Below are 24,909 nucleotides of genomic sequence, written 5' to 3'. Positions count from 1 at the left end.
ATATCTAGAGGTGTTGAAAGAAATTGTGCGTGACTATGCTTTGAAGGTGGATGGAGTTGTTAGTTCGACCAATAGAAGGGGGAAGGTTCTTCAGGTTTTCTTGTTCAAGTATGTATTTTTGTTGAGATTTTTTGTGGTGTGTGGTTTGTTTGGGATTTTAATTTAGGAGGATTTTGGTGGTGTGCAAAAGTCTTGTGGTTCTGGTCCTATATTGGTTGCTATCAAAGTTGTGGAATCTATTAAGCTTTCAAGGAATGCTATTGGTTGTGAGGTAGGTTTATAGTAGGATGTGGCGGAGTTTATTTCTGTTGATGTTTGTTTTATTCTGATTGATTTGTTTCATTGTTGCGTTGAGCAATCCCTAAAAATGATGAAGAATGAATTTGATGTTCTTTTAATTAGATTTAGCTACTATGCCAAATGCCCTTTTTTTAGGAAAGGAATTTCCTCCTCGAGTCTTTTCTTTTTGATAAGCTTAAAATTTTCTCTAGTTGGTCTATGAATCTTGTCTACCCACCACTCTCTAAAATGGATTTTAGCTTCCCTAATTTTGATTTTCTCTTGTTATCTTATCTCTTTCATTTTCCCCCCCCAAAGCAAAATATGAGCTTGAGTGTCTTGTTGCCTAGCTTTTTGTTCCAAAATTTTTGGTTCATCTCTCAGTTTATCCATCATCCTGTGGCATAATTAATTGCCCCATTTTTCTAGCATTATTAAGTATTTTCTAAGTGTTGGAAACCCAAAAACCAAGCCTCTGAAGCAAAAGTATCAAAACAAAAAGCATGTAGTTGTGCTGTGATGATATCTCTTGCACTACCTATAACTTAGAGGGTTGAGGGTTTGCTTTGAACTAGAAAGGGATTCTTTTCCCTGAGCTAAAATCAAAGATAGATAGAATTGGTTTGTGATCAAAAAGTGTTAAGGAGGCCATTGTAGTACACGTGAGAAATGGCCTGGTCTAAGAGACCCTGAGAAATATAAATTATGTCTAATCTTGTTTCCCTCCTATATTCTCCCACCTATCTATTGCACCAAGTAAAAATACATGGTGTAGAGTCAACCAATTGTGAGTTCTCTTTGAGATCCCCCCAAGAGTGGACCTTAGGGATCCTTTTTAAACCATCTATCCTCTACTAGTTCCCCATGCTAAATAGTATTAAAACGTGATTTCCGAGTATTTTTTCTTAATTGTGTTCTAGTAGGGGCACAGATTGAAGCTGCTGTGAGAGAAAAAAATTAAAATTTTCATCTAACTGAAACCCAACTGAAACCCACCTATCTGTTTGACTATCAAGAATGCCTTCCTTGTAATGAGATAGTACACCCAAAGCAGTGCCAGCTCTACCCTTCTTAGAACCATACCCTTTTCTTATCAACTGTCATTAGTATTTGTTCTAGTAATCATATCTAACTTTAACTTCTTGCAAAGCTAAAAAAGTGGGAGAAAATGCATTTTCTTTGAGCTAGCTTGAAAGTTCTTGAGGATCACAAAGTCCACACACATTGAGTGTGAAAAAGGATATTGGCTTACTTACCATCCCCCCCCCCCCCCCTTTTAGCCTTGGGGGCAAGGCTTTTGGAGGGGAAGCTCTAGCCCCTCCCCCTTCCCTCTTCATTTCTACCACCCCCTCCCCCCTCCATCTCCACCTCCACCTCCCCCTCCCCCCTACCCCTCCATCTCCACCATCCCCTCCCCCTCCCCCCTCCATCTCCACCTCCCCCTCCCCCCCTCCCCCTCCATCCCCCTCTCCCCCTCCCCCTCCCCCCTCCATCTCCACCTCCCCCTCCCCCCTCCCCCTCCATCTCCACCTCCCCCTCCCCCTCCCCCCCACTTCACTTGAGATCATCTTTTTTTTAAAAGGATAGTAGCATGATCTTTGCCCTTCAAGGTTAAATCCTTTTAACATGTCTCAACTAGGGTGGGCGAGTTCCTCTTTAGAGTCATCAGCTTCACTCTCACTCATGATGGTATCTTTCTAGTTTATTACTTTCTCAAATGCTTGAGACCAACTTGGTTTGACATCTTCCTCTTCTATAACCCATTCCTAAATCCACTGCTTAATCTCTTGATCTATGAGATCTTCATAAGAAATATTTGTTTCAACTACAGTAGCAGGGGGATTAACCATTTTTTGGGGGTTGGGAGATTTTCTAGCATTGTTTGGATTAGGATCACACTGACCTTTGGTAGCTTTGATAGTCCATATGGTCTTAGGAGGTCGACAGGCTAGTGTAGATTCCCTAGTAGGTTTAGCTTCGCCCCTCTTTAAAGGACAACTTTTGACTGCATGTGAGGACAATCCACATAAAAAACATGAGTTTGGCATATTTTTATAGACTAACGGCTATTCCTTATAGATGTTCCCATTCCTACTGAGCCACCCTGGGAGTCATTTAGGAATTGCCCATCACTATTAATGGGTTGACCACCACCGTCAATTTCTATGTAGTGGACATTGAAGATACAGGCAACAAATACCTAGCCATACTTGGGAGACCATGGTTGAGAAAGAGTGATGCAGTCAGCTATTGGAAGACAGGACACATGTCTTTTGGTGCTTCAAAGGAGAAGATCCCAGTGCAACTAGGTGCCACGGAACCAGAAGAAGAAGAGGAGCAAGACAGTGATACTCTCTCATCCTCGGTGTCTAAAACAATGGAAGAATCAGACAGGGGGGAGGAGTTCTCAGAGGAGGAAGTTTACATGATGGGGGTGTCTCCGACCCTGCCACCTATAGAAAAGGTAACAGCTAGTCCTCAACTGCTTGAATCTATGCTTTCCCCAGACCTCACTCTAAGTGAGAAAGACTTCCTAGAAATGTTCAAAGATTTCCCTGACCTCTTTGCAACTAGCTATTGCCACCTTCGCCATGTGACTGCCAAAGAGCACAAGATAGAGCTGAAACCTGATGCGAAGCGTGTGCTCAGAAGTATCGGAGATTAGGGCCCCTATAGAATGATGCTTTGCACTCATAGTTGTAGAAACTTGTAGAAGTTGGGTTTGTTGTTTCGGTTCACAATACTAAATGGGTCTCACCAGTGGTAGTCACCCCAAAGAAAAACAACAAGTGGCAGGTCTGCATCGACTATAAGAAACTCAATGCGGCCACCAAGAGGGATTATCATCCTCTGCCCTTTCAAGACCTCATTCTTGAGAAGGTAAGTGGTCATGAGATGTATACTTTTTGTGATGGTTACTTCCAGTTTTATCAAATCAGAATTACTGAAGAAGATGTGCTGAAAACCATATTTGCCACACCCTGGGGGACATTTGCATTCAAAGTAATGCCATTTGGCCTCACCAATGCTCTTGCTACCTTTCAAAGATTTATACAGATGGTGTTTGCTCCTTATTTGGGGGATTTCTTGGAGGTGTTTTTAGATGATTTATGTATATTCGATAAGAAGTTTCTGCCACTGTGGACCGGTCCATACAAAGTCATCAAGGAACGTAGCAATGGGTCTGTACAAGTTCAGGAGCTACATGAGCCATCTGGCAAGAAGGTGATCAACAAGCGTTATCCCGAGCCCTTCTTTGTGCGTGATGGTCCCAGGCATAGAAATGCTGTGCATTCCTTGCCTGAGGGGGGGAACTGTTATGGATAAATTTGACCAAAGTAAAAAGGCATAAATATGAGTGTGTGCTTATATGTGTGGCAATAGTATAAAAAAATATGGAGTGCATAGGGCCTAGGGTTGAGGTGGTAGGGCATGACCATGTGCCACCCTTCCACGTAAGAGGACCCATAAGGTGTGTTGTACATAATCCATGGAAGTAATATCATCAATTGTTAAGGTGGCATGGCTCCTCCATGTGTCACCCCTCCACCTAGGCGGTCCCATGCCTACATTTAGTGAGATATGGCCCAAAGTCCATGGGAGAAGTAATATAAAATAGGTGGAGATGGATATTATATTGGGTTATTCCCTCCATATAGGATAGGCCCATGTGGGGGAGGTATAAAAGGTCCAAGAGTGCAAGTTAAATAATGGGGAAAGTAGGATGAGGTGGCAAGATTCCTTGTGCCAACCCTCCACTTGTCCTCCTAGATGTTTGAACGTATTATAAAATTGGGAAGAGACCAAGGGAGTATCATAGACTTGGGATATGGGAGTTGATATATGTGGAAAAATGTGGCCAAGCATTATCGCAGACAATTGAGAGTATGTAACCGCCTAGCCCACATGGGAGACTCTTCCACACACACCATGCATGTGGGAGGATGCATTTATTGGGAGAGACCCTCTCTCTTGGCTATAAAAGGAGGGGGCTATTCCTTGATGGGACACGCTCATTCTTGTGAAGCCACCTAGCTAGTACTTTGATATTTCCCCTCATCCTTCCTTTCAAATAAAGCATGACCCTCTTCCCTTGATGTCTCCATCTCTACATTCCTCCTCCACCCATGTACATACTCCTCTTTCCCCTCTCCCTCTCCCCTTGTGCCATAGCCTCCCTCTTCTTTCCCTCCCCTCTTAATCCCTTTTCCCCACCCATGTTAACGCTCCTCCCCTCACATTCCCTATGGAAGAAGAGTTGTCTTAAATCATTGTATCTACCCACTTTCCATTTTCTACCTCTCTTGCCGGTGCCCTTCTGAAATAGGTTTAGAAAAGTTTATGAGGATTTGCACATCTTTCCTTTGAGAGAGGCAATGACATAAAAAGGAGAATTTCAAAGGTCACATGGTATTTTTGCACCAGATCAAGAAAGGAAGGGGGATTGGGAGTGGTCAATATTCAATTGGTTGCTTACAAGCTTGCTACCACTTGGATTATAAAAGCTATCACATCTCCAGACAGTGACTAGGCCAACCTTCTTCTCATAAATTTTAAATTTGTTATGCCTTATAGGGCCCCCAAGTGGAAGAATTTCCCTCTTCTCTCGGCTATTGACAATCCTAAGCCTTGTATGACTAAGGGAAGTCAACTTTGAAAAACTTTGTGGGGTGCTTTGAATAGATCAAGAGCCACTTAGTCCTTTCTATGGCAAAGGGAGATTTGTGGCTTTGGATTCAATCTTAGTGTTGGTATTTTTCACAAAGCATCAGTTATGTGATGAGGATTTCCTAAGAGCCTGGCAATTATCCAAGAAAGGATTAAACAATTGGGGGAATCTGTGGGACAAGGACAACTTTAAATGGAAGTATTGGTTGGATATCATAAGGGAATTCACGCTAACTAATGCAAATCAAGAACTGGTTATGAATAGAATTCAACTGTGGGAGGGTGACACTACTTGGAAAGGGGGCAGTGTATTAATCTACACCGGAGAATTTAGTTGGGTTGGTAGCTCTTCCTTCTTGCCCCTACCCACTCCATTTGATGGCATAGAAGAGGTGGTGTCCATCACAACTCTAGAAGGAAGCTCTCTGATAATGAGAGAAAATCGAATGTCAGATTCTCTTTGATCTGGGAAAAAAAGATTAAAAAAAAAATGTCCACTCTCCTGTGTGTTGATCCTACACAAAGCTATCTTGACCAATTGTAGGAGCTTGAGTATTGGTAAGGGAGATGGAACTTGCAAAGCTTGTCATGGGATAAAAGAAGATATTTTTCACTTATTTATTACCTGCCCCAGAGCTAGGAAAGTCTGGAAGGTGTTCTAGGGGAACCAATCAATTGGAAATCACTTTTACTGGGAGATGTACTAAAGATACCTTATGCCACATGGGTGAGCACATGCACTTTGGTTCATTTGGATTACCAAAAATGCCTTTCAGTTTAATGATGAGTACTTAAGTGCTAAGCAGTTATTCATAAGTTGGTATGGCAAGAATGCATTTGTACTTGCTAACTAATTCTCATCTTCTATGGACCAGGCTAAATACTTGTTGAATCAAGACATCCATAATTTTAATGATCAAATTTCTCAGTTATAGGTGGAACTGGAAGAGCACATCAGAGCTATTGGAAGCTGCACCAAACTCCAACTAGGACCTGTAAACCCAGATCATTCCTTCTCTCTTTCCAATCAAAGAAGAACGAGAAAGCTGATTGTCATACATTGAGTTTTTCTTTCTCTATTCAAGTGATGAAAAAAACTTTTCCTGCCAATAAGTGGGGTAGAGCCTGCTATCAAAGAACTACTGATCAGATCAGTGAATGTAAAATTTCGTTTCCTTCCTCTCAGCAGTGGAAGTTTTATATTCAGGCTAGATCTTCCTCCTTAGAGGAGAATATTTTGTTCATTAGGGACTTCATTGTACAAATCATATGATTATAATATAATCAAATATTTCTTTTCCTGAAAATGAGGGCCCATTCTTTTATATAGGGCCCAAAACTATAATTTATTTTTAATAAAAAAACTAAAATTGGTGTAACCTTGAGCTAAATATTTATAAATAAAATCCACTAACTCCAAATTTCTCATTTGTAGTGCAATTCATGGCCGTTATACTTGGATTTATTGCAAATTATATAACTAAAATTACAAAGAAATTTTGAAACTTATGCATGGGCATCCACATTGGAAGAGTCTACACCATCATTTTCATCTGTCTCCACCCTATGCGCCCTTGTCTATGATGGGTTGCACGCCACCTTGCATGATTCTATCTTGCATTTGATGAGTTGTATATTCTTCTTCGACGTTCCGCGTTAATATCTTGCACTGCATGGGACACTAAGGACTCTTTGAATGCTAGTGTTGTAGCTGCTCTTATTTCCATATGCATTCACCACCATTGAACCAATTGAACCATTAGGCTTGACTTAGTTCTATCACCCCCATGTTGGGTTGCTCTATTATATGCACAACGTGCTTGCCAATGCGATCTTTCCATGCTCTGAGTGGACCACAATCCAATGCTTCCATAATTCATGCCATGTATGGTGCATGAGCATATAAAATGTGTTGCCAAATAGAAAAACAAATTAGTAATTATAGGACCATTCAATATGCACATCTCAATGTAGATTACCATGTACTATGTGAAATGATTCTTTCCCCAAGCTATCTCCATATTCCGACTAAAGTCACTCACAGCATTGATGGAACACTTTGCATCATCATCTTTGAATCTTTTCTTTTGTAGTAAAGGTACCAAGCTATCGAGAGGTAATCACACTCGAGCCTTTTCCAATCTATTTTTTCCCTTCCCCTCTCATTCACAATAGGCATTGTGTAACTTTCTCCATACATCAAACTCATTATTAGTAGGTTTGAGATTGTCATTCTTCTTCTTTGCAGAAAGGAATTTTAAAGTCTTGACACCACCAAAGCTTGGCTACAAGGAACATTGCCTATTTTTCCATATTTTTTCTCATCTTTTATGATCTTTACTTACCCAGAGTGTAGTCTCTCAATTCATGCATCACTCTCTTGTTGGGGCTTCAAGTTATATGCATTAATGATGTATAGATCCACCAACTTTTCAATTATTCTCACAATAGCATGAAGCACACAAATGTGTACTCTCTCAAGAGGAATTTCAAGAATTGGGCTCCATGATGGATCTTTCCCTGGAACATCCTTATCTGATGCCTTAGTTTGATCTATCTCTGCAAGTTCAGAAGCCCATTGCTTTTGTTCTGTTTACCACCCTTTGCAGATACTCTTGTTTGCATGCACAGTGGTGAACAAGGATGGCTTGTATTTGCTCTATGTGCCACATTAAACATACATTTAATATAGTCTTGAGGTCAGCAGAGTAGCTACATGCCATTCTACACAATAGGATCCATGGCCCTCAACTTCAAGCAGCTCACCATTATTATGACCTTTGATCACACTTGGAATATCGGTTTGGTAAAAAAGCCACTTCAAAATTGAATTTGACTCTTTTCGGCACCTACAAAAAAAATTCACATATTATTTCAAAATATTCTAACTCTTTTTACATTACCGCATTAAAATTAAAATTTCAATTGTACCTCAAAGGCATCCAACCACCAAATCTCCTGTTCTGATTGCACACACACTGAACTGTATTGCATCATTAAGCTCAACTTCAAGGTCCAACATTCTATTCATTATTGTCAAACTAATTTTTGACCTTTAACCACCTCACTTTCATCAAGATTTAGTATAATCTTTAGTTAACCATTGCATTCCTCCATAGGCATATCATAGAACTTCACCATGGCTTGCAGAACTCTTCGAACATCCATCACAAATTTGTTGTTGACTATCAATTACAATTCTTTAGACTCTCCAACCTTTGTTTTCAAAGTTAGTGCACTACATCCATGTTGGGGCTCATCGACTAAATTAAGTATGCCCAAATTCAATGCATGCCTAGCCTTATTGACATCAGTCGGTTTAGGAAGCTGGGCTTTAACTTGTGCTCCCATAGAAAGACATGTTGTTTTTAAGCTCTTAAATATGAGCCGATATGCCCTTGTACTTATCCCTGTAGTATCACAAACTCTCTGTGCACTAGTTGCATTGAAATGCTTCACAACTTTGTTCTTTGACTCAGATGTTATCTCTAATTTTAGACTTTTGAATTTTGGATGTTGTATAATAGACTTCAACATTTTTTTCATAAACACTTCACCCATAGCACCAGAGTGTTCATCATGGATAGACATGAGTTTTGAAACACTCCTACAAGCTCTCACTCGATGCTTCCAGTGTGACCACTTTTCTTGGATATTTCATCCATTGAATGCAATTTCCTCTTACGTAGTCTTGGACCCATTAGAGTATCCTTCATGAATGATAATGTTTTTTCTAACTTTTTGATCTCATCCTTCAGAGTTTGCATCTGTAAGTGAATTGAATTTATAGGACTCTCTCCCAATTGAGCATCTAATGTTTGAACCTTTATCTGCAATTCCTGATTTTTCTTCTCTATGCCATCATATGCAGACATTTGAAGACTTGTAGCTTGCATAGATGATACTAAATATTGATTCCAAGCCTCCAACATTGCAATCCTTGTCTCTTTCATTAAGCAAAGATTGATATTGGTTATGCAGGCTATGTGCTCCATGAGCAATCAACCTTCGATAATATCCTAACAAACCATTCTCACCCTTACATAGACACTTTATTAAGCTGGTCAATCCATGGAATTAAGGAGTCTCACAAGTTTGTGGATCTATTGGATATATGTTTCCTTCTAATCACAAATTCATATGTATTTTCCCTTGATTTCGAAGAGCTACTGAATCACTTTCACTTGCTAAAAGGAGGATTCATTCCTCTTTAAAAATGGTGCATTCTTTGCATCAATTTGAGAATGGATACCCACCTTTTTTAAATTCTGAGGGGCTTTCATGATTTCATACACTTTCCACCTAATATAATATAACATTGAAATCAACAAACAATATACAAACATGACATGTTTTAGAAAAGTATCAAACCAAGCAAAAATGAAAACCCCAATTGCATGCAAAATCTAATGATTGAAATCTACAAATTCAAAAAAATATTTACTTATCATCAAACACTATTAAGCTATGTGAACGAACAATACCTCATAGGGATGTTGAAGTTGATGGATTTTTCTTCCAAACTAAGAATATGCTATGCCGGTGCGTAGGGCACGACGAGCTCTTCGTGTTCGAGATTACGGATTGGATAGCTCCAGTCTCAAAAGCTACCTAAAACTCGTTGCAACATTCGGGTTGCGAGGACCTAGTCACATAGGCTAGTCCTCGGCCAGACAGGGAGTTGGCCATGAGGATGTTTCACTAAGGTTCGTGACCCCTCGGCAACCAACCATCTTGGGACTCGGCTTGACAGGACGACGACGTCGCAAGGGTTCGTGACACCTCTTGTGCATAGCGGGACGCATCCAAGATGGGATTCGAAGGCATGCATTCGAGCCGCAGGCTTCAACTTGGGATTCGGCTATCTCTCGGGACCAGCACTTTACACACACACATAGAGAGAGAGAGAGAAGGGGAGGGAAGAGAGAGAGAGAGGGGGGGAGAAAGAGAGAGAGAGAGAGAGAGAGAGAGAGAGAGAGAGAGGTGCGATTTCTCTGCTAGAGCCAATGCATGAGTCCATAGACTAGCCTTATCATCATACAATCACCTTCATTTGTGGCCAATACAAAATATTGGGTTGTGGCAACATGCACTAATAGAGAATGTCCCACTTAGCACTCAGGAGAGTCAGGTTCTAGGCAAAGGAGGGCTGCATGTGGCAAAGAGAGAGAGAGAGAGAGAAGAGAGAAAAAGGGAGGTTTTCAAAAGATGGGTCCCTAGCCTGTGAGTGACGGTGCACAAGTTTTTAAAATATCTCCATAAGTGGCAATTTGAACAACAATTAATTATTTAAAAGATTACACTTGGAAATTCACAATCACAGCCATTATAAATGTCAAAGGAGACGATACTCGTTAGATTTGGGAAAACAACAAAGACCTCAAAATACATCAATCCGGTTTTGGTATAACGACACTAAGAGGGCATTAAGAGTGGCGATGGGGACTTAAGAGTGGCGATAGGGAAGGATCAGCAGAGCGTGGAAAGTTTATAAGGAAAACGTTTGGGAGGTTGTGGTGAAGCGGCGAGAGTGAGGCGTGAGCGAATTTGTCAAGAGCAGGGGAGAAGTCACATAGAGGCATTATTAAAGGGGTGGGCGTTGGTTGCGCTACGATGGTGACGAGAGTCGGAGGAGCAAGGGCGGTCGTGTGTTCGGGTGAAAATCAACGGGGGGAAATGAGCTGGAGAGGGGCCAAAAGAATGTGGAAGGTGGACCAAAAATTCGTTGTAATCTGTGGGCGGGTTTGGAAATGGCGATTTTCTGTGAGACAGAAAGAGACCGGCGGTTTTGGAAGAGGCTGTTTTTTTGAGAGTATTAAATGGAGAGGAGAAGTATGGGCGGAGCTTTGAATAGACTTGGTGCGCTAGAATTGAATGACCGATCTTATCTTTTGATAAGTCGTCTAACAACCACCTTCCGATTTGATTGCAGCAATCAACGGCCTATTACGTAGACTCTCTTAATTCATCCATGCATGCCCATGCAAAATCCTTCTCTCTTTCTTTCTCACTCTCTCCATCTGACCTTCACCCTCCCTTCCTCCTCTTTTTAGCTACCCCTCTGAGCTCTCTGTCATCGCATTCAGTAGCCGATTTTGACGACCTCCTTTTGCTGTCTCCCTCGGAGAGCTTTGGAGAATGCGCTCCATCTGTCTCAGCAGCATCCATCGATAAATATACGCTCTCTCTGCTCTCCCTCTTCTTCATAGCTCTCACTCCAGCTCTCTCTCTCAGACCCACTCGAGTCTGCAGCTCTTGTCACTTCACCTCACGTTCTATATATTGAATCTCTCTCTCGCTTTGTTCTGCTTTGCTTTTAAAAGCTCTTCTGCTTTAAACCCAGGTGCTCTTTCTCGTAAGTCATTGGCGCTCTACTGATCTTCCTTTAGCTTTTGCATTCGATAGCTTTTCTCACAGCTTAAACTCCATTCACCTAGATTAGCTTCGCTCCCTCTCACACAACTTGAAAACTGAGCTTGGCATTCACACACAAGTCGACTTTTACTTTCTTTCAAGGCTCTTTACTTTCTTTCACGAGGACCGTGCACATTCCCAGCACTTCCCATCTCTTTGCTGTCGTGTCGCCCTCCTTCCTCATCCCCTCTCTTCGTCTTCCAAGTTCCCACTGCCCTTATCCCTCGACATTTCATCAGGCCTTGACGCTCCGAGTAACGGATAGAGGGTCAACAGGCCTCTACTTGCACACAGCCAAGCCCTTCCACGCCAAATTATGGGCTCCGAAGGCGACTTCCCGACGCTTAACCTCAATGTTACAGTAGGCGAGATCGAGACTGTGCTCCCCGCTGAGCCCACCGAGTCTAGCTCCCTCTTCCTCTCTTACATTGATCAGTGCGTGGCTTACGTTGTTGATACTGTGTATTTCTACCCTGCGAACCCGGATAGACCCACTCACGATGTGGTCGCTAAGCTCAAGGATACCCTGGGACAAATATTGGTGCCATATCACTTCATGGCAGGCAGATTGCAGCTCAGCCCTGAAGGCAGGCTCGAAATAAGCTGCAATAGGGCTGGGGCTCTGTTTGCCGGAGCAACGACGGACCTCAAGATAGCCGATCTTGGGGACGTTACACGCCCGAATCCCGCCTTCAGAAATTTAGTGTTGCCTGCCGCCGGGAACGCCCAAAGGATGACGGATAGTCCTCTTCTTATGATGCTTGTAAGATCATTATGCGGCCTCTTCTATTCTGAAAACAAAGCTGCAAAAACATATCTGCATTTTCACTTGAATGCACTGTTGTTCTGTTCGTTCTGCTCGAGTAAAAATGTTACATTGTTCATGTTTAATTCTCGAGATCCATGGATCGGCCTCTGTTTTGTGTCACGCAGGTCACACGATTCAAGTGCGGCGGTTTCACTATTGGCTTTTCCATGAATCATGCCATGTTCGACGGATTTGGTGCTCTCGAATTCGTTAGCAATTTCTCCGCTCTTGCTCGCGGCGATGGACTCCGGTTTGAACCCAAGCCTGATCGCACCATGCTGAAACCTCGCGATCCTCCACAAGTTAAATTTGAGCACCCCGAGTATCTCAAGATGTCTGAGATACCACAGCAAAGCTCGTTCACGACAGCAGAGTTGGCAGATTTGGATGTGGCCGGTATAACTCTTTCTCAGCGACATATATACAAGATTTTCCCCTTTAGCGCCGAAATGCTCAACCGGTTGAAAAAATCTGCCATGAGCGACCCTTCTATAAAGAAATGCTCTTCGTTTGATGCTATCGCGGCTCACGTCTGGCAAGTACGAACCAAGGCAGTCGAGATGGCTCCTTCGACTCCTTCGAAAATGCTCTTTGCAGTCGACATTCGTTCCCGGTTAAATCCACCCCTTCCCAAAGGATTTACAGGTTCCTTACTGGTTCTCATGTCGATTACTCCAATGATCTTGGCTTGCTGTCTTTTATTTTGCAACTGAATAGTTGAATTTGTGGGTCATTACAGGAAATGCTGTTCTCTCCGCCTTTGCAAGAGTTCCTGCTGGGGAACTGCAAAAGAGTGATTTATCATTCGCGGTGGCAAAGGTACAAGAGGCCACCAACGCAATTACGGATGAATACATCAGGTCATCAATGGACTGGGCTGCAGTCTATGGAGGAGGCGTTCCCAATCTCCCCGGAGGCATCTTCCTGTCGGCATGGTGGAAGCTTCCTTTCTATCTCATGGATTTTGGGTGGGGAAAACCCATCTACGCAGGTCCGGTTGTGAATGCCATGGTGGAGTTCGTGTTACTGTTATCCAATGGTACTCAAGAAGGGCTTAATCTTTACATTGCTCTAGAGCCTCAGCAGATGGATAAGTTTGAGAGGCTTGTATTTGAGATTTGAGTTCCAACGACGACATTCGAGACTTGAGTTCAACGACCTCAGCAGAAAGCTTGTTTAAGAACCATTTTCGTTTTTTAGTCGGATTTAAGTCTAAGAGTAGTGTAAGTTGGTCTATGTCAGTTCTGGACCGGAATCAGACACCGGATGGTAGTGGATCAGCTGTGACATGCATGATGCTTTATTGTTTAATTAATTTATGCTTCGTGATACTCATGAAATGCAAAGTGAAGTGACGTGATTTGCGTACGTTTAGAGTTTATTTTGCCTCGTGCAGATGTACGGAAAATGAAGGTATTTAGCGAGTATCTGCTAATTCTGGAAAGGATGGCGGTGGATTATGACTTAATTGTGATATGAAAAGTTACACAATCGAAGTTAAATTATTACACTTAACTGTACCGTGTACGCTCTGTCGGTTTGCGGAATCCTTGCAATAGTAACTAACTCCTGGGTTTTGTACGGGCTGGCCGCTGACCCACTTTTATCTTTTTTTCGTTGATGACAAAGCCTGCACTTTCTTCCAAAAAAAAAAACAACTCCTCGGCGGACAAAAATTCATCATCGGGTACCTACTATAATACTATTCCATGCAAATCTCGTATATCTATCTGCTCGTAATCTCCTTTTCACCCACACAATGGAAATTGTGTTTTCTATAGAGTAGGGCATTAAGGATGACATTTTAAAGGCTTATTCATGCGGAAAGGGGGATTACAAATATGGTGAGTGCAAGGTTCCAATTGGAGTTTACACCTCTAGGCTTTGGAGGGAAAACTTGATTTTTCCTTGAGCCCTTGGTCTAGTGTAAGGGCTCAAGAAAAAACTAGTTTCATATCAACCTTAACAAGGACATGTGGTTTGCAAACCACCTACCTCTTTGTATGAACATGCTCTAATTGTTCATTGAAATGAGTGGGCACTGAAATGATTGAGCTTAGTAGACAGTGTTGCATTAGTGACACGTCTCATCATAGAGATGGGAAAACTAGGGGAGGATTGACACACCCTCGCCTTGTACCTCGTACCAACCCACCAAGCCTCTTGAGCCTCGATGAGGGTGCAATGAGGGAAGAGTATGGTGAGGATGGACCTATCTCGAGAGCTCTTGAGAAGGGGAGCAAGTTTGATCTTAAGATCAACAGCATGTAAGTAAGATGCAAGGTGAATTTTCGTTGCTCCTTGATGAGGATACATAGAGTATTCGTCATGTAAATCTTGTGTAGAGCCAAAGAGTTTGGGTAGAAGGGATGGTTTGCATTTGGCAAAAAATATTCATTTGCATGTAAAATCCCATTGGATGATGTCATTGAAACTGGTTGATAGCTATGCCTGTTTCATGGGAAAGGGCTTCTTTCTTGTGTTGGGCTAGAAGAGGTTTGTGATGAGTTGGTAGGCAAGTCCTTCATTTGCTTAGGTGCTTCATGCTCATTATCTCACGGAGTCTTGCATTTAATGTGTGGGAACCAAGTTTTTGGTAAGGTTGGTTAGCTTTTTGTCATGTGTAAGGAGTGCATGATCACTTGCATGCAACAAAATCTAGGGCAATAACGGCTTCTAGAGTTGGGGAAGTTCGATGGCGGAAATCTCTTTGGGCGGTTCTTCATTTCTCTGTTGGTGGCTCTTGCCATGCTTTGCCTTGATTCATGCTTCATTTTGAGGCACCCTTCTTGGCGACCTTTGTATTGGCTTCTAACTTCAATCTGTGATGGCTTGCATCCTAAAGCACGCTCACTCTCGAGATATAGATCCTCTTTAGTTTTTAGTTTATGAATGTCTTCTTGGTGTCTATTCTTTTGCGTATTGTTATAGCTGATCATGGTAGAAGTAATTTTAATTTAAGGTTTTTATCAGTTGTTATTAGAGTGTGGCAATTCAGATTTGGGCATTGTTGAGAGTTTCATTGCATGCATGGGAAACTATGTATGTGAAGGTGTTACATCTTGAAAGTTGATCACCCACTTATTATTCAACGCAATGGTTACAAGATGTAATCAAAAGTAGAAGATGCAAAGCTAGTTACTTTCATTTGGGCAATCTTCCTTGCATGGCAGCTCACGATATGTCTCCACCTTATGGAGAAGGGGCTTTGGCCTATCGTCTTTGGAGCGAAAAAAGATGGTAACAACAGTAGCTCGTTATAGTGGGAGAGACAAGATCTTCCTTCCTTGGAATCATAGGTTGAGCATTGGGAACTTGGTCTCTCCATCATTTGGATTTAACGGCCAGTGCAGTAGAAAATTGGGTTGCTATTGAGTCGCTGTTTGTTCCAAGATTGACGAATTGAGGCGAGTTCTCTACTTTGAAGACGGAAGACACCATGATTCTTGGAGAGCATATATGAGTAGAATGAGAGCAATCTTGTAGGAGTTACTTGATCTTCGTATCAAGGTACATGATGATGACATAAAGGCCATTCTTCTATCAAGTCTTTGCTCTTCATATTATGATATTGTTAAAATCCTCAATGTGAGTAGTGAGATACTAGTGAATGAGATGGTCGCTACACTTCTGGACGATGAGAGGCATCAAAACGTGGATTTGGGTTTGGTGAAGGCACATATCTGGTTGAGAAAAGCAAGCAAGTGAAGAAGACCGAAATGAAATGTAACTATTGTGGCAAGTTTGTTCACAAAGAAGACTATTGTTATCGAAAAAAGGATGCCCAAGGAAACAAGGGTAAGGAGGTTGCAACTATCAAAACCACCAAGGATTGTGCACAAGCAGTAAGTGAAGAGATAGCTGGTTTGTGTGTCATTGAGGATGACACAGACTATGACGCATATGCATTCTAAATGCATGCTGCAGTAGCAACAAGTAGTATGGGGAGAGTCAAATAAAGAGTAATCAATTTTGAATGCTGAAAACACCCAGTAGGGTTGAGGCGAAATCCCCAATCACATCTATGTCTATTAGTAAGGCATTGACTCACTTGAATATTTCGGGTCTCAGTTGATGAGCCTGGTCGTTGTTTGGCTTGGATAGAAGTTGATTATGTGTTTTGCTTTGGGTAAAAGGCTTTTTAGTCCTTTCTTTTTCTTGTAAAAGACATGTTTGGCATCTAAGCTCATATTTGTGTCCTTTGTCGGCTTCGGTTCATGATCTTCTTTGTTTGGATCCTCTAAGAATTTGCTGGCAGGATAATTTTTATGCAGTTGATCATTTTGCCTAACCTTAGCTTGAGGGAGGTGTTGGAAACCAAGCCTTTGGTTGGGCTTAGGCTTAAGGTGGGGCTGGTTAGCTTGTTGCCATGTGTAAGGAGTGCATGACCACATGCATGCAACAAAATCTAAGGTAGCGGTGGAGTTCGATGGCGAAATTCCCTCCTAGTGGTTCTCGCATGTTGTACCCTGATTCATGCTTCATTTGTGGAGACCTTTGTTCTACTTCAATCTATGATGGCTCGGGTGTTAGAGCACTCTCGCTCTCTCAAGATGTAGATCCTCTCAGTTTCGGTTTATGAATATATATCTTCTTGGTGTCTATTCTCTTGCGTATTATTGCAGTAGATCATGGTAGAAGTAATTTATGGTTTTTTATCATAGCGTGGATTGAGTTTTTGTTCCACGAGTGCCTTGTTTGGGTCGAAAGTACGACTTTCCCTCCCTGGTTGGGTGATGCGACGGAGAAGCTAGCAACCTCACTTGGAGAAGTCCTCCTTGTACCTCACTTGACGAACACTAATACTAGGAGGAAGAAAGCTTAAATCCTTTGGGACCGTAGCCAAGTGGTGCTCGACTATTTGGAGATCAAATTTCCTGATTCAGAAGGCTTGTCTTTTGCTCAGTAGCTTAGGTTTGGGACTTTCCTAGATGCATGCATCATTTGCAAGAAACTAGGCCACTTCGTGAGGGAGTGTCAAAGCAGATTGGCGAACACGGCATTACCATGAGAGGATAAGATCGAAGATGGCATGGAGGTGCCTGAAGGGATTCCTACACCCCGATCAGCCACAAGCCTCTGTCTGGTGATCCGGCTCTCCTTCTTAAGGAAATTATCACACAAATTGCTGGTATGGTTGAAAAGATGATGAATTCCGCTCGGAGAACCATTGGAAGATAGTGGGAAAGAAGGGTTGCACCCAAGCAGAGAGTCATGAGACCCCTTAGATCATTGTAGTTCCTAACGGATGTGTAACAAGAGGTATCTTGGCTTAGGTGTAGAGTGCTGTTCGATAATAAGGGCTTATATTGCACTTCCATTTGGGTGCACAATGGAGGATAGCCCTCACGGGGGACGTTCTTACCTTCCTTCGATGCTTGCTGCCAGCTGGATGTACTTGAGGGCTTCCATCTTCTTGGTTGTTTGCAAAGCTTGGAGTCAAATAGTCTTTTAGTAGAAAATTCCAATGGGGTATATTGAAAACATCCATTTTGGCCCTGGTCAGGGCAAATTTGAGGGATAGTAAACAAGAAAGACCCACTATTTAGTAGAACCATTTTAGAGGTCCGCTCCTTCTTACTCGTAAGGTAGTTTCTCTATCTGTTGTTTTCAACGTGGCTTGAGGACAGCCAATTTGTAATATGACCAAATTTTGTACTCGGCTTTGTCTTTGTGGTGGGGACTAACCACCCCACTAATATACCAACATGTTTTCTTGTATTTTTTTTTAAGTTTAAAGGATGCCATTTTAAGCAAATGGGAAAATTCTTAACGTATGTTTTTTTTAAAAAAAGGGAGAAAATGCCAAATGTATTAACACGAGGGTCAGTCCTAGAGGAAAAAAGGAAGGAGCCGAATACAAAAATTGGGCATAAGGGGCTACCCACCCGCAGTCCACATTGCACACTGCAAAAGAGGAGCACCTAGCCAATGGCCAGGTTTTCCCTTACATCCCAGTCCTTCATGACTATCACAAGATTGAAATATTTAAGATACGTGGTTACCCCCACCACCAAAGTTGAAACCTTGAAGCCAAACTGGACCTTATGTTGGAACACCATCCTCTTTTGCAGTAGTCCCAAATCGCCAAAAACATAGCGGCCCTGATATATGGCTATGCAACAACCAGAGTTGAAGGTAGCTTATAAGGGTTTCCCAAGAGAGCCGTACGCAAGTGAGGTCCAATAGTGAAGTGTGCCATCAGCCTTGCACACGGTCTTCTCCACCTTGGACCAAACTTCCCTAGAGATTGCACAATTCCAGAATAGGTGTCGGATGAATTCTACAGATTTGCCATAGAGAGGGCATTTGGGTTGACTTAAAGTCTCTTTGATAACTTTACCCTAACTGGCAGCCATAGGTTCATGGCTTTCTACAGCAAGAATCTCGCCTTCCCAATAGAGCATCCCTTCTAGATTTTGATGAATTGGGATTTCCACCATGTTGATCTCCATCTGAGGTTCCATTTCTTATTTAGATCATTTTAGTAGTAGGCATTGCCCTTTGTAAGGTACTTGTAGATGTTCCTGGATGAAACTTTATGCAGGGGGGTCTTACCCAAACACCACTGATTAGCCTTCCCATACCATGCAAAAACCCAGTTGGATGGCCAAGGATTTGATATTGCATCTCTCACGGCTTAGAGGAAGTCATTTCCCCCATTTGTAAGGGCGGATCTTGCTTGTAACTTCTCCATCACCATCCAATCAACATACTGCGAGTCCCAAACCTCTACCCCATGACTTGATTCCTTTTTTGAATAGGCTCCTTGCACACTGCGGATCATGGAGCGCAAAAGGTTCACTATCTCTCCTCAGTGTTCTACTCCACCAAATGCATTTGGTGAGGCTTGCACCCCCCCTTAGGCCTTTCCAACCCTTCCAAGTCATATTCTCTGTGCATTGCTTCCATGCATATATCAATCCCACCACTAAATCTCACTCGACAATTTTCACTAGGAAATCCAAATTTAGTCTATGACATGATGATGACCAAGTTTTTGGGATGTTTTGTTTGTAAAAAAAAGAAAAAAAAAGGTTGGCCTATTTTGTGGCAGCAAGCCCAAGATAAAGAGTATTTATGAAAATGGGATATCTTAGCACTAGTTCGGTAGCATAACAGGACATAAGAGTGTCCTTTTGAGGTTTTGTAAAAAAAATCACAACAGTTACTTGTTGTAGATCCGATTTTTTATGATTTCCTCTCTTGAGCTTAAGGTAGACTCATAGGACTCTTTTTTAAAACCATAAGGACAATAATATTTATTACATGTGATTACAAAATTCTCACAAATGTATGGTAAAACAATGTTTCATCCAGACAGTACTCAGATTTGAAACTTTATCTAGCATGCCTGAAATACAAAATGATTTCTATGAGAGAGAAAATTTTACAAAGTTTTTAAAAGTATATCAAACACCTAAGAGTGACAATAAGAAATCATTTTGGCAAGATTGATTTAGCAATTAACAAGAGTGGTTAGCCTAGCGGGTCACATTGTAAGTTGGATTGCATAAATAAGCATCTTTATATACTACACATAATAGCCACAAAGTGTCATATCTTAGCTATAATAGTATTATATCATAAGGAAAAGTGACCACATCTCAATAAAGGCTAAAAATAAAAGAGATTTAGTGCTCCTAATCTGAATTACTCAAACAAGTTCTACATCAAATCTCACTTTTATATTTTTGAATTATCTTGTATATAAGTGTTTTGCATGTATCTTTTTTAAATTGATATCGCTTATTCATGATAAGAGGCACTCTATAAGTATAATTTAAATGTCTGAAGGTTCTTATAATATTTTTGAACCCTTGTATCTTGAATTTAGCATGAATTACAGCATAATGAACATTCAAAATTTGGTGTTCTACATGATATTAGGTCCTCTAAAAACTCACGCTACTCTATAATATCCTATTGAAGACATATACAAAGTATGGTTGAGTTTGGAACTTGTTAGACATGTCAAAGAATTTGCAAAAGATCAAAATTTGCCTCATTGTCAGCATTCACTAAAATTACATTTGATGCCATAGATCATAATAAGTATGATTATCTAGCTCCAAAGCAATCTAAACATACGTGTTTTAGTTATGATTAGACTCTATAGCTTAAAAACACTAAAAAAACTCATTTTACTTAAGGATTATGGCCATTTTATCAAAACTTGAGAAAACAACTTGAAATTTCGGTGTTAGATTGACCTTAAAACTTTAGGTAGAACTCAAAGTAATAGGTGCAAGTTCCAACTGATAATAATTCCAATTTTTTTTCAGCATATAAGGTATTATTGCAAATAATTAAAACCTTATTAATGCTTTTGAATAATTCTAGGAAGTGGCTAAGTTAACATGCCATTAAAGTGTCCTAGGACATTTTTATGTCCTTCTACCAAACTAGTGTTAGGAAGATTAAAAGTAATTGTAAGCAAATTTAAAATTATAGTTTTAAAAAAATAATGGCAATAGTACTTTATCAAAATGAGTGTAGCTCTACAAGCACGAAAAAGGTAGAGTGACAAGGATGGCTTTTGCTAAGTCATCACGAAATGAGCATAGCTCTACAAGCACGAAAAAGATAGAGTGACAAGCATGGCTTTTGCTAAGTCATCAAATTTCCCTTTGATATATTTCAAATTTTATAAACAAGATAGCAACCTATGCTTCTCCCTTTTGATAATTAATAATATATAAATAGTCCAAGAAAAATGAGCTCAAACAGTATCTTAGATGAGGCCATGGGCCTAATGTCGAGCACTCATAAAGTAGAGTGACAAGGATGGCTTTCGTTAAGTCACCAAATCTCTCTTCTATAGATTGAGGAAACATTCAAATTCTATAAACTAGATTCTAGAAATAAGATAGTAGCCTTTTCTTGTTCCTTTTGATAAAAGAAATTACAATTAATAATCCACCAAATAGACTGAAAGACATTAGCTAAAAAAAATATGGTAGATGAGAGCATGGGTAGATAGAAATTGTAGCCTTATCTTAGAAGAAATGTGGAAAATAGCTTGTCCACATACATTGATGTCATAAGCTTGAACTCTCAAAGGTCTTCTTATCCTTAATAAAGCTTGAAAATTAGTGGATCATAGTTGGCTATTCTTTCACTTTCCTGGGACATTGGCATGTAAGTGGGTATTCGATAGGGTTTGTTGAAGGATAAGCTTTTGTTAACCTAGCTACTCTTGAACTCATAGAAGCTATGAATTCTTCTATACTTGGTATGATCTGTAGCCTTTGAACACCTCCAATGCATCACAAAGAGGAATCATTCAACCTTCCATTTCCTATGGCCTTTTGTCTTCTCAAGGCCTCCTCCTTTGAACACATGGTAGGCTATTTTCCTCCAAGCTACCACGTCCATGGTTAATTCGTAAACAACAATGGTTTCAATTCTTGCTTTGCTATAAACACATATACCTCATAAGCCTTTAAAACTTTTATACTTCTTAAGAGAATCTTCCATAGGAAAACCTTGAATTTAGAGAGAAATTGAGGCCACAAATTTACTACTCTAGCTCTTTGACCTACTTCAAAGGTGCACATCATCCAAGCCTTGAATAATCCAAGAGCAAGGGATCTACTAGGAAACAGACATAGATATGTATGAGGAACCCACAATTAGTAGGCCACTATCAAGTGGTAACTTAAACTAATTTTGTTAGTAGATCAACTAGCTCTAGTAGCTTAAGAGTAGAATTATTAAATTACTTTGAGTTGATGGATCTCAATTGTGCCACATCTAGCTTCAGAGAAAACCCAAAATTGCTTCTTTTGGCATAGTCGTTTGCTACCCACATCAAACTTTGCAAGAACATATAATTTACTCATGTTAAGACCTATAAAGAGAATCATACTTTTCCAACATACACACATGGGGTAGAAGCTCACCAATACATATTTTTTAACTTATGCACGCTGCATTATAAAAAACAAGGAAATATGCATGCCTAACCATGCAAATGATGTTTGACACGTGCAAAAATTTAAGAGGACATGAAACTTAATCAAATTAAGACCTCTAAAAAGTATCATACCCACTAGACACACACACACATAGTGTAGAAGTCAACCAATGCATATATTTTATATTTATGCATGTTGCATGGTAAACAACAAGGAAAGCCTCATGCCTAACCATGCAAATGACACATAAACATTGCAAGAACATGTATATGACTTAGATTAAGTCCTTTGTAAAGTGATACCATTTGACACACCAGATATGGTAGAATGCCAATGATGGATACTTTTAACATATGCATCATGCATGGTCAAAAAAAAGAAAAAACACATGCCTAACCATGCAAAGGATATCCAAACATAATCAAAGAGTCATTGGACACACACACATATGGTAGAATCCCACCAATGCATGATATTTATACTTATGCATGGTGCATATGCTAAAAAACAAGAAATTATTCATGCCTAATCTTGAAAACAATATCTATACGATATAAAGCTTTTCAAGAACATGAGTATTACTCAAATCAATTCCTTTCAAAGTGTCATTTTGCATTGGCCACATCACATATGGTAGAGACCTACTCATGCAAAGTTTTTATAATTATGCGTGATGCATAGTAAAAAACAAGGAAAAAATGAGAGTGAGGGTAGAGGAGTGATCGGAGTTGAGATGAGATGAACTCCTCTAGCGATGGTAGCGGAGATAGGATTGTCGCCACCCACCCAACCTAAAGCCACTAAAGAAGGTGACTCCACCAACGAGATCTAGGGACAAGACCCAATCATAAGATAGACAACACTAGAGAGCAAGATGTGGACATGCAAGAAATGACAAGAGAAAAGACAACGGATCTAACCAATCTACTAGGCTTCACCTTACACCTGGAGGATAAAGATATGCAAGAACTAAGGAAAGGGACAGTCAACGAAGGACTCAAGAGTGTACTGGCAGACTTCAGGTCTACTTCAGGTCTGCACCAAACAACTTCTGGCTTTTCTAGAGCGATACAAGCAGACTACAAAATGCAAAAGCTATCTCCTTTGTGAGTCAAGCTCACAATTGCCATGTTCATAGAGCCCCACCCCAGCATACGATGCAATAGAGCAAGAAAGGGATAGCTATGCCGGGGGTGTTGAAAGGATCCTATGTAGGATCTATCCAAGGAGGCAACCAAAGCCTATTTAAATCCCCCACGATACTAAAGCAATTGGCATGGGAGCAGCTCTCACGAAGAGCAAGGAGGATCTTTTGTGACCCCTCCAGCGCCACCTCTGTAGAAGGAGATGCTAAAAAACCTCAACCAGATACTAGCTGTGTCAAAGGTAAGCTTCCTACTGTGAAAGTCCACAATGAAATGTTGAATGAAACTACAAAATGGCTATGCTCATGTGTGCCACGGTCCTCGACCACCTGCTCTATTCTTCTAGGGATGGGTGAGGAATTTTTGGTCCCAAAAAGGTCTGAACGTCACTAGTGTTCGATTTTTGAGGAATGGATACATTGTTTTCCTTTTTGAAAAGCCCGAAATGGCATTAGAAGTAGTGCAGAAGGGCTCATGGACCATAAGGAGTCAGTCGCCACTGTCTGTTTAGATGTGGGAAGCTGCCTTCAATCCCGACTCACCTCTGCCCACTAAAGCTCCAATTTGAGTAGAATTCCCCAACCTCCGCCTCTCCCTCTTCCCTCAAGTTGAAGCACTGTGTGCACTCCTAGGCCAGTTCCTAGCTATCACTATCTGTTCACATGTGGGAAGCTACCTTCAATCCCGACTCACCTCCCCCCTCCAAAGCCCCAATTTGAGTAGAATTCCCTGACGTCCTGCTCTCCCTCTTCCCTCAAGTTGAAGCACTGTGTGCACTCCTAGGCTAGTTCCTAGCCCTGGAAACCGAAAGGTTCATCAGTCTGAGAGGAAACCCCCAAGCTTGCATCTTGATGGACCTAGCTACAGACCCACCGAAGGCTATCCGAGTTCTAGACGGGGATGAAGCGGAACTGATCCAGAAGGTCTTCTACAAAAACACCCCCAACTCCTGTTTCCTCTATGGCATGGGAGGACATTTCATTAAAGTCTACCAAGTTAGAAATAACCATAGGAAAGAAACCCCAGAGGCACCCACGACTCACTCGCAAGTTGATCAAGTCGACCTAAAATCAAAGAAGAACAAGGAAAGATAAAGGCCAATGGAGAGAGGTCAAGAAAGAACAACAAGTAGAGCAGGGAGACCCGAGAGAGACAAATGATGAAAATTAGACAGATAGCTCAGAGGATGAAGAATTTGTAGAAAATATGCAAGACTTCGAAGCCCAACTTGAACCAGAGCACAACACAAAGCCTTGGATAGAGATGACCCCCCCTTTACTCTAGTGAAAGGTAGAAAAACCTTCCAGGCTAAAAGGCCACGTCTTCACTTAGCCCCTTTGTGAATGAGAAGCCCAAGGAGCCAAGAGCCATTACAGAGAGAGAAGAGAAGGCTATTGAGAGGCTTCAACCTTGTGCCTCAGGTGAATTTTAAGAATAAAAGAAACAAAAGAAATACCCAATGACGCAAAAACAAGACATATTCACCTTCCTTACTCTCAATGTCCAAGGATTATGAAATGATTTTAAAAGATGGATCAGCAGCAGAGGTCTCACCTTTGACTTTATAGAACTTCAAGAAGTAAAGGTCGGGGGCTCAAAGTTAAGATGGCAACTCAGATAGGTTGATGACAAAAGGGAGTGGCACTCCACTGATCACTCACGAAGAAGGTAGAGG

General features: G+C 41.1%; 1 protein-coding gene across 1 annotated transcript; it reads left to right on the top strand.

Moving 5' to 3' along the window:
• Nucleotides 1–10,865: 10,865 nt before the first annotated feature.
• Nucleotides 10,866–13,529, top strand: LOC147905489 (omega-hydroxypalmitate O-feruloyl transferase-like). Its single transcript, XM_087380201.1, has 3 exons — nt 10,866–12,124; nt 12,295–12,814; nt 12,909–13,529. The coding sequence occupies exons 1-3, from the start codon at nt 11,678–11,680 to the stop codon at nt 13,289–13,291; spliced, it is 1,350 nt and encodes a 449-aa protein (XP_087236327.1). The 5' UTR covers nt 10,866–11,677; the 3' UTR covers nt 13,292–13,529.
• The last annotated feature ends 11,380 nt before the right edge of the window (nt 13,530–24,909 follow it).

Source organism: Dipteris shenzhenensis, chromosome 1 (assembly GCF_047967505.1).
Source record: "Dipteris shenzhenensis isolate YYH24624 ecotype China chromosome 1, Dip_SZ_1.0, whole genome shotgun sequence".
Classification (NCBI taxonomy): Eukaryota; Viridiplantae; Streptophyta; class Polypodiopsida; order Gleicheniales; family Dipteridaceae; genus Dipteris; species Dipteris shenzhenensis.
The sequence above is the reverse complement of the archived record's forward strand: the minus strand, read 5'-3'. Positions and strand labels throughout refer to the sequence as shown.